General features: G+C 24.1%; 1 protein-coding gene across 3 annotated transcripts in view; it reads right to left on the reverse strand.

Moving 5' to 3' along the window:
- LOC117178314 overlaps nucleotides 1-11,424 on the reverse strand; it is a 131,610-nt gene that overhangs the window by 42,279 nt on the left and 77,907 nt on the right. For all 3 annotated transcript variants that reach the window (XM_033369695.1, XM_033369694.1, XM_033369696.1), the window contains exons 17-18: nucleotides 724-1,172; nucleotides 551-643 (exon numbers count right to left, since the gene is read on the reverse strand). In XM_033369695.1, coding sequence (XP_033225586.1) covers nucleotides 551-643; nucleotides 724-1,172 — 542 coding nt within the window. The remainder of the gene's footprint in view (nucleotides 1-550; nucleotides 644-723; nucleotides 1,173-11,424) is intronic.

The raw sequence follows: 11,424 nt of genomic DNA on the forward strand, positions 1-11,424 counted from the left end.
CAACTAGCGTTACTACAATTGATCTATTCGGACGAGACGTATTTGCATAATTTCGATTGAACTTCACTTCAGGTAAGTTCGTTTAATCGTACAATTTTCAACCATAACGATCAATTTTCTATCGAAAAGACGAATTATCGATCAGAATTTTAAACCAAATAATGGAATCATCAACCAAAATTCGACATTTCAGCCAATTGCAAGAATTCGATTTTTTTTTTTTGGAAAATTCCTTGTTTCAATTCATAATTTTAATTACACTTAAAAAAATTTTGGAATTTTCAACAAAAAAAGATTAATTTTTTTTAAAACAAAAAAATGGTAATTTTCGATTAAAATACATAATGTTCCACAAATAGTTGAATTTTCTATCGAAAAACGAACATTTTCAACCAACTGGTCAAATTTTCAAGAAAAAAAGACAAAACTTTAACCAAAAAAGAAATATAAGGCATTCAAGAAATTTTTCGAATTTTTAAAACAATAATATTTGTTGAAGTGAAAAATAATATAGGAAAGAGTGTAAATTCTATAAAACGTTAATATTTACCCGGTTAATAAATTCTTGTTTGCTATGAATTGAGCATTGAGACACTTTTGAAGCAAAGTCTGTTTCAAATCCAATCGAGCTTCCAGTTCGTTTCTGCAAAAAATAAAAAATTAATCCGGCAAATTATGATAAATAAAAAAGCATAGCGCAAAAGATAAATTTTCAAAATTTACTCTAATTCTCTCGTCTTAGCATCAAGTTCTTTCGAAATTTTGCCCATTTCCATGGCAAGTGTAAGATACTGATTTTCAAAATCTTCGGCAATTGCTTCCTTCTCTTTGGCGGAATTTTCAAGTTTGAGTTCCAATTCTTTCTTGTGAGTGACCACAGCAGTTGTGTCTTGGACGAGTTTGGTAAAATCCTTTTTCATAGATTCGTAGCGCATCTCAACGTCTTTGGTGGTGGAGACGAGATTACTGCAAACCTTCACTTTTTCCATCAAATGATCGCGCTCCGCTTCAAAGGACTTTATAATATTGCCCTTTTCCTGCATCAATTGGCCGACTTTCTGCTCGGCAAGTGTCTTTTGCCGGGACAGATTTTGTATTTCTGTATTTAGCTGGGCTATATGCTCCGTGTACCTTTTGTACACCTCGTTCTCCATTTCCACTGATTTTCCAGACTGAAAATAGGGAAAAAAAAAATTTCAGGGTGACTTTTTTATTTAAAGAAAAAAAAATCCCAGTCATTTCCCGGTTTTCAAACATTCTTCACGATTAATGATATTTCAAAAATCAAAGACTAAATCTAAAAATTCAAATCTTAAATTCAAAATTGCAAGCTTTCATAAATTGTAGAGTTTAAAGATTCAGATCCAGTTCCAAAAATATAAATCCACGTTATCATTTTCAATGCTCTAAATTGATGTCCCGGAGGTTAGATCCGAAAACTTATTTTTTCTAAAAAATTCAACTTGTGCTAAATTGCCCTAGACTTGTGCTCATTTCTGCCGTAAATAGTTTTTTGAAAAATCAAAAATTACAGGCACAATTTTTGAAAAATGTTTTTTTTTTTTGCTAGATCCGCAACTTCTTACTGGAGTAAAAAGAAAGGTTGTGCTAGGCGGCTCAAAGTAAACACAACTTTGTGCAAGAAATAAAAATTCCAAAAATCTAACCGTTTCAAAAAAAAAAAACAAAAAAAATTTATTATTTTTTGAAATTTCGAAAAACTAAAACTTGTGCTAGTTTGTGCTCGATAAATGCAGCCTTTATTCCCTCTAACAAAATTACTCGAGATCAACAGTTCTCATACGAAAACTCAAAATGTAAACTCAAAAAATATAAAATGTCCAAAAATAGTCAAATTTCGAAAAAATAAAACTTGTGCTGAGTTGCGTTCGACAAATGCGTAATTTTGTTAGAGGGGATAAAGACTGCATTTATCGAGCACAAACTAGCACAAGTTTTAGTTTTTCGAAATTTCAAAAAATAATAAATTTTTTTGTTTTTTTTTTAAACGGTTAGATTTTTGGAATTTTTATTTCTTGCACAAAGTTGTGTATACTTCGAGCCGCCTAGCACAACCTTTCTTTTTACTCCAGTAAGAAGTTGCGGATCTAGCAAAAAAAAAAACATTTTTCAAAAATTGTGCCCGTAATTTTTGATTTTTCAAAAAACTATTTACGGCACAAATGAGCACAAGTTTAGCACAATTTAGCACAAGTTGAATTTTTTAGAAACAATAAGTTTGCGGATCTTACTTCCGGGACATTCTAAATTGACGAATCAATGAATGAATTAAAATTTTTTTAAATTATACCATTTCAAGCAATTTTAAATTCTAATTCCAGTTTAGAATTTCAAGAATTCGATTTTTATTTGTAAAATTCTCTGTTTCAATTCATAATTTTAATTTTGTTCGAAAATACCTCGTTTCAACTGAGAATTACATTTTTGTTTAAAAAATTTATTTTTCCATTCAGAATTGTTATTCTCCCGGATAAATTCCATCTTAGAATTGGTTAAAAATTGAAAATTCCCTGTTCAAATCCAGAATTTTAATTGTTGCAGTTTTCAATTATATATACATGAATCTTTAAACAAATAATTATATCTTCTACTAAAAAAAATAAATATTCAACTAAAATAGTTGAATCTTCATACAAAACAGATTGAATTTTAAACCAAAAAGATGAATAAGCAAAAAATAAAATAAATTTCCAACCGAAAGTTGCATTTTTAACCAAAACAGAAAAATTTTCTACAAAATAGGACAGATTTTCAATAAAACACATAAATCTTTGACAAAATAATTACATCTGCGAAAAAAGCTAAATTTCTAACCAAAATAGTCGAATCTTCGCAAAAAAGATTAAATTTCAGCCAAACAGTTACATTTTGAACTAAAAAATGTGAATTTTCAAATAAAAAATTAATTTTCCACAAAAAAATACGAGTTTTTAATCACATATACATGAGTTTTCAACCAAAGAATTACACCTTCTACTAAAAAAGATAAATATTTAACTGAAATATCTGAATATTCACACAAAACATATTAAGTTTTGAGTCAAACAGTTGAATTTTGAACTAAAAAAGGTGGATTTTCTACCATGACGATCAATTTTCTACCAAAAAGAAGAAAAAGCAAAATATAAAATAAATTTGCAACCGAAAGTTGCATTTTTAACCAAAATAGATTAATTTGTTATAAAAAGGTTGAATTTTCAATAAAACACAAATCTCCGACAAAATAATTTCATCTGCTAAAAAAGATACATTTCTAACAAAAATAGTCAAATCTTCCCACAAAACAGATTAAATTTGAGCAAAACAGATGCATTTTAAACTAAAAAAGGTGAATTTTCAACTAAAAAAATTAACTTTTCACAAAAATACGAGTTTTCAATTAAATATGCATTAATCTTTAACCAAATAATTACATTTTCTGCAAAAAAGATAAATTATCCAATGAAATAGTTTAATCTTCATACATACAGATTAATTTTTAGCCAAACAGTTGCATTTTGAGCTAAAAAATGTGAATTTTCAACTATGACGATCAACTTTTTACCAAAAAGACGAATTATCGACCAGAATTATCAACCAAAATTCGCCATTTCTGCCAATTGCAAGAATTCGATTTTTTTTGTAAAATTCCCTGTTTCAATTCATAATTTAAATTTTTTTCGAAAATACCTCATTTCAACTCAGAATTATAATTTTTTTTAGTTTAATTTTCCATTCAGAATTGTTATTCTCATGGATAGATTTCAGTTAAAAGTTGGTTAAAAATAGAAAATTCCCTGCTGAAATCCGAAACTTTAATTCTTTTCGAAAATACGCCATTTCAACCAATTGTAAGAATATACATTTTTTTGTAAGATTCCCTCTTTCAATTCATAATTTAAATTTTTTCGAAAATACCTCGTTTCAGCGCAGAATAATAATTTTGTTTGAAAAATTTAATTTTCTATTCAGAATTGTTATTCTCCAGGACAAATTCCCGTTTCATCTCAAAATTGATTAAAAATTTTAAATTCCCTGTTCAAATTTATAGTTTTAATTTTTTAAGAATATTCTTGATTCCCACTCAGATATCAAATTCCACTGAAAAAATCCCTCTACAAATCAAGAATTTTAATTCTTTTCGAAAATTCTTAATTTCAAGTAAGAATTAGAATTTTTTGTAAAATCCCCTGTTCCAATTAATAATTTAAATTTTGTTCGAAAATACCTCTTTTCAACCCAGAATTATAATTTTCCATTAAAAATTTATTTTTCCAATCAAAATTTTTATTCTCCTGGATAAATTCCAGTTTCATCTAAAAATTGATTAAAAATTGAAAATTCCTTGTTCAAATCCGGAATTGTAATAATTTTGGAAAATTCTCCGTTTCAACTAAGAATTAGAATTTGCCTGTAAAATTCCCTGTTCCAATTCATAATTTTAATTTTTCTAAAAATGTCCCGTTTCAATTTAGAATTGGAATTCATTCTAATAAAAAACATTCCCTGTTTCAGCTCGAAATATATTTAAAATTTTAAATTCCCATTTCCAAGACAATTTATCATTCTTTTGAATAAATATTAATTTTTTTTTAATTCGGCCAAATTTAAAACATTTTCTTAAAATCTTCCACATACATTTTTGAAAATGTTGTAAATCATTATACATTTTTTTTCAATATTCTCTTAAAATTATTTTATTTAAATAACAAATCATTTTCGAATATATATTTTTTAAATTAGGTTAGTGTTATTTATACATCAAAATTCAACAATTTGACTTAAAAATTAAATTTTGTTAAATAGAACAATAAAATTGTAACGCTCAAAGTTTAGTTTTTTATTTAGTTTTGAATATTGAATTTATAATAACTGATTTTAAATGGACAGTCAGATATTTCTAAATATTAACTGCTCTTTTTCTTAATCGATAAATTAATTACGAATTTTCAACCTAAAAAATTTAATTCCCAACCAAAAAGTGTCATAGTTGATATTTCAATAAAAAAAGAATGAAATTTATTTTTAAAAAAGCACTTTACATCCCAAAACACGAATTTACATCAAATAAAGATTTTTTCAATAAAAAAATAGATCAATGTTTCTCTGAATTATTGAATATTCAAGCCAGAAGACAAATTTTCTCTCCAAACCTGAATTTTCAAAATAAAAAATTCTTTTTACCAAGAAAAGGCGAATTTTAAACAAAAAGAAAGTATTTTCCACTAGAAAGTTAAATTTTTAACCCAAGACATAAGCATTCAATCAAAATAATACAATTTTAACAATGTAGTTTAACTTCTACCCCAGTAGTTGCATTTTCAATTAAAAAAGATTAATTTTTATTATTAATTGAACTCAAGTAAAAAAAAGAAGATTTTTTTACCAAACAGTGACATTTTCATTTAAAAAAATGAAATATCTTCTAAAACAGATGAAGTTTCAAATCAAAAAGATAAATTTTCAAAAAAAGAATTGAATTTTCAATTCAAAAAGACGAATTTTTAACCCAAAATTATGACTTTTTAACCAAATTGTTAAATTCTCTACCATATAGTTACAGATTTTCCAAAAAAGAGGAATTTGTAATAAAAAAGGACCTTTTTTTTTAAATGTAACTTCCATCCAGAGAAGATTTTAGTTCATTTTTCCATGCCAAAATATAAATTTTAAACAAAAATAAATTTTCTGCGAAATAGTTAAATTTTTAAGAAAATAGTATAATTTTTAATCAAAAAGTATGACTTTAACAAAATATTTTTATTTTAAAATCGAAAAGACAACGTTTCAAAAAAATAATTGAATTTTTAGCTGAAAAGTTGAATTTTTATTCAAGAAAGATAAAATTTCTCCTAAAACAACAATTTAAGCTTCTTTCTATTTAAATTCTCCATTAAAAAAAATGTGTAGCTGAAATTTTTCATTTATAAATAATTCATTTATAACGTTTCGAACTTCTCCTATTTTCGAAATTTTCTTATAATCATAAATTTTTGAAATCCGCGATTCTTATATTTAAAATAAAATTCTTTGATTTTGTATGCGTTAAATTCGATATGATACAATGTCAAATCAAGATAAACGATTAATTTTCTATAAAAAAGATTTCAATTAGTTTTTTCAGTCAAAGAAATGAATTCTTAAAAAAAAGAATATTTACATTTTCTACAAAACAGATAATATATACATAATTTTTAACTAAGAAGATAAATTTTCTGCAAACAATAAAATCGTTAAATTTTCAGTTATTAAAATTCTTCTAAATCCGAATTATAATTCTTTAAAAAAATTCCCTTTCCACGTCAGAAATTTTTGTCACATTTTTCCATTTAAAGTAATAAACAATAAAGAACAAATGAAAACATTGAAATTGAAACTCTTGAACTTTAAACTTTTAAAATTGAAGTTTAAAAGTTTTTCAATCCAAAAATGTTGTATTCAATTCAAATGATCAATAATTTACACATTTACATTTTAAATACTCTAGACTCTAGATTAAAGAATCGATCAATGACAATAAAAAAATTCAAAATTATATTATTTTATGTAATTTCAAGCCAGAAACATTTAAAATTGAAAAATTAAGTTTTTTTAAACCTAAAAGTTCTTAAATTAGAAGCTACATTATTTTTATTTTAAATAGTTTAATCATACTTAAAAAGCTTTACAATTTTATTTCAAAATCTCAAAAAATCTATAAGTTGTTTTAAATTTTTTCAGAACTTGTAAATATCTTTCAAAATCACTTGATTTTTTCCTACAACTTTTTGAAAATACTGGAAATTGAAAAGAAAATCTTAAAATTTGGATTTATTGATAACAATTGAACACTTATTAATTGTAGAAAAAAAATTAGAGTAATTTTAAGAGATATTTATAGGTTTTAAAAAGATTCAAAATTAATTTATAACTTGAAATGATTTCAAATAATTTCAAACAAATTGTACATTTTTGCTGATTTCAAACAAAAAATTTAGAAGCTTTTTAAGAATTGTGAAAGCTTTTAAAAGAATAGAAACATTTTCTTAAGATTCCTAGGAAAATTGAAAAGGATTTTTCATTTTGAAGAATTATTTTAACAGAAAATTTAAAAAGATTTTGAAAGAATTTTATAATTGTCAAAAAAGAACCTGGAAGATTTTAAGGATTTTTTTTAATTGCAGTATTTTCTAAAAATTGTAGGAAAAATTCGATTCATTTTATTTTAGTTTTCATTATATGCTTCATTTAAAATACTAGAAATAATACATTACTAAATATCTCTTAAAATCAAAAATAATTTTTTCTACAAATAATAAGTGCTCAGTTGTCATTTTTTCTAAGGATGCAAAGGTTTCTATGTCAAACAATTCAGATAAAAATTATTTAGTTTTAAATATTTCGCTCCAATTTTCTCATCTTAAATTAACCGTCTAATATTGCTAAATATAAAATAATTATTCTTTTCCTTAACTAATTTCTTTTTTAAATTGAATTGTTAAAAAATGGAATATTTTAGACTGAGACAATATTTTTTTATATAATGAAAACCTTATATTACGAATATATATATATACTTAAAATTTGAACAAAATTACAATCGTTTTGTCAAATCAATTATTGTTTAGTTTTTTCTACTTGAAGTACAAATTCATTTTAAAAATAATTAATTTTTTTACAGTTGATAAAACAAAATTGTTTATTATCTGGAAAATTTAACTTCAAACGCTTTTAATTTTTGATTAAGGATTCGTCAAGACTTCATTTTAAAATTCTTTAAATTAAAAATTTACACTTAAAAATAAAAATACATTTTTTAAGAAAAATATTTTCAAATTACGCATCATAAACTGAATGATATAATAACTGAAAAAGATATCAAAATTAGCAGAATTTTGTTTGGCGTAATTTTAAAAAAAATCAATAAATTTACGATTTTATAGTTTTATGTAAACAATAAGCAGGGCGTTGGCCGTTTTAATTAAAGAAAAAAATTCCAGGTTGAGCTACAAATTATTTCAAACAATTTCAAGCTATAAATATTAAAAAATAAACGATTACATTTTGCTTACAAACTGAATCCTTCTTAAATTAAAAGTTAAATTATTTTTGTTCTAAATAGCTTAAAAATCCTTAAAAAGCTTTAAAATTTTATTTCAAAATCTTGAAACATCTACATGTTGTTTTACATTTATTTAAATTTTAAAATATTTGTGAAATTTCATCAGAACTTCTAAATATCTTTTAAAATGATTCGAATTGCTCCTAATTTTTTTATTAATTCTGAAAATTTAAAAATATTTCCTTAAAATCTTCCACTCATTTTTGATAATTTGGGAAATTTTTTCAATTCTTTTTTAACTTATTTTTCAAAAAAGTCATTTTTAATTTTCTTAGCAATCTCAAGAAAATGTATACCTTTTTTTTTAAATTATTTAAAATCGTTTCAAATTTTTTATTAATTTTGAATCTTTTTAGACCTTATTTCAAATAGAACAATTAAAATTTTAACGTTCCATGTTTATTTTTTTTGTTTAGTTTTGAATATTTGATTTATAATCACTGATTTTACATGAACAATAAAATATTCTTAAATATGAGATAATTCTTATTTTTCTTAGTTAACCTTTTTAAATAAAAATTTTTTTATTTTAAACTAAAACAATATTTTTAATTTAATGAAGACCTTTAATTATGAATGCATTATTTGACGTAAAGAATTCACAAAGACTTCAATAAATTCTCAAAGATTTTTATAATTTCAGACAGATTAAAACAAGAGTGCACAAATATTTCCATGATTTTCCAAAGATTTCAAAAATATTTAATTAATTTCACGAACATTTCAAATTTCGGATAGATTAAAAATATTTCCAACGATTTCAAAGATTTCGGATAGAATTCAAAGAATTCTCAAAGATTTTTATAAATTCAGAAATATTACCCAATATGCCAAAAATATTACAATCATTTCAGATATATTAAAAAAAGAGTGCACAAATATTTAAATGATTTACCAAAAATTTCGGAAAGATTACAAATATTCCACAAAGATTTCAATAATTTCACAAATATATCTTCAAAATATTTCAAAAGATTTTCGAAATATTTCAATGATTATTCAAAGATTTCATAAAGATTTTAAAGATTTCAAATATTTTGCAAAGATTTCGGATCGACTTAAAATATTTCACAAATATTACCAAACATATTTTTGAAATATTTCAAACACATCCAAAGATTTTAAAAATATTAAAATGATTTTTTAAAGATTTCGGATAGATTTCAAAGATTTCAAAAAGACAAAAATAATTTCACAAGTATTACAAAATATTTCGCAGATTTCCAAAAATTTCACAACGGTGGCAATGATTTGTCCAAGATTTTACAATATATCAAAAATATTTCATACATTTCCAAATATCTCAGAAAGATTTTAATTATATCACCATAATTTCAGATGAGATTAAAAAATAGTGCACAAATATTTCAATTATTTCTACAAAATTTCAAAGATTTCGGACAGATTAAGAAGATTTTCCAAAGATTTCAAAAATATTAAAATAATTCCCCAAATATTACAAAATATTTCAAATATTTCATAAAGATTTCACAAATTTCGCAAAGACTTGATAAAGGTGGCAATTATTTCTCTAAGATTTCACAAATATAGAATAAAAATAGTTCAAAAGATTTACAAAATATTTCAATGGTTATTCAAAGCATATGTTAAAAAAATTCTATTAATTTTGGATAGGTTAAAAAAAGAGTGCACAAATATTTAAATGATTTTCTAAAAATTTCACAAAGATTTCGGATAGATTAAAAATATTTCCAATGATTTCAAAGATTTCGGATAGAATTCAAAGAATTCTCAAAGATTTTTATAATTTCAGAAATATTACCCAATTTGTCAAAAATATTTCATATACCTCTAAATATTTCAGAAAGATTTAAAAAAATTCGGATAGAATAAACAAATTTCAATGATTTCCCAAAGATTTCAAAAAGATTTGAATTAAAAAAATATATATTTCAAACATTTCGCAAGCATTTGACAAAAGTGGCAATTATTTCTCTAAGATAAAAAAAAAATAAAAAAAATTATCAATAATTGCGGATCGATTAAAAATATTTCACAGACTTCTATTCACAAAGATTTCAATAATTTCACAAATATATTATTATTTTTATTATTTCGCAAGGATTTCAATCAGTTCACAAATATTACGAAATTAATTTCGTTAAATATTTCAAACACATACAAATATTTTAGAAATATTAGAATGATTTTTCCAAGATTTCGGATAGATTTCAAAAAGATTAAAATAATTTCACAAATATTACAAAATATTTCGCAGATTTTCAAAAGTTTCACCAAAAATAAAAATATTTCACAATGATTGCGGATGGATTTAAAAGATTACATAAATACTAAATAATTTAGAAACATGCTCTCCGAAGACAAATTTAGTTTTAAAAAATATTCATAGTTAAAAGCAACTTAATAATTTTTTTATTTTGTCATTGCTATTAAACAATAATCAAATCATCGTTCAACAAATTGTCTGTAACAATTCTGCCAAATGAATTAGAAATTTGATTACAAAATTATAGTAAATGTAATAAGATTCGAAATTTTTGAGCATACATTTTCTGAACGTATCGACTAGAGTTAAGTAATATTTAAAATAAAAGTATACTTGCTGCTTTATAACAATTTTGTTTTATCACTGAGCAAATCTCATAATCCCTGGAATTCAATTATTTTCACTCATCACTGTTTACTAAACAAGTCTAAGGATACGAGGGAGGCACAAAACAATACATGTTCTTCTCACTATTTTCAAAATAGGTATAAAAAAACAGTTTATAAAAAATGTCGAAAATTCTACCGTACAAAATAGTGTTTTCAGGAGCCAAGTAACTCAAATGTAAGCTTTAAACTTTTCGTCCAAAAAATTAGACTCGAAAAATGCTCGAAACACATGGCACGTGGAAAGTACGGAATAGACTTCTAGAGCATGTGAAAAAGTCGAACTAGCAGCTGTTCTCTTCATTCTGCGACGACAGAGCAACGCATCTTCTGCGCAGAATCGCTCGAGGAAAATGGCCGGTTTTATTTGATTTAGATAAAGCAAAGATACAATATCTTTGGATAAAGTCATATGAGTCAGATTTTTCTGGGTTGAATTTTCAAAGTTTATGATAAGAATTGTTCAACATTAATTGCTTTATTTCACAATAAATTTGGAAAAGAATTAAACATTTTAGAACTTCAAGGTAAAACAATAAAAAATATATGGGGAAGTACTTAAATTACGCAACGTATTGAATTTTCAACGTCAAATCACAGAGAAATAGAGAGTCACAATGCATTAGAAATATCAGTTGATACAAACATGGCGCCCCCTACTCGCCCGTATACCCGTGATGGTCATTTGA

This window comes from Belonocnema kinseyi, chromosome 8, assembly GCF_010883055.1.
Source record: "Belonocnema kinseyi isolate 2016_QV_RU_SX_M_011 chromosome 8, B_treatae_v1, whole genome shotgun sequence".
In the NCBI taxonomy this organism is placed as follows: domain Eukaryota; kingdom Metazoa; phylum Arthropoda; class Insecta; order Hymenoptera; family Cynipidae; genus Belonocnema; species Belonocnema kinseyi.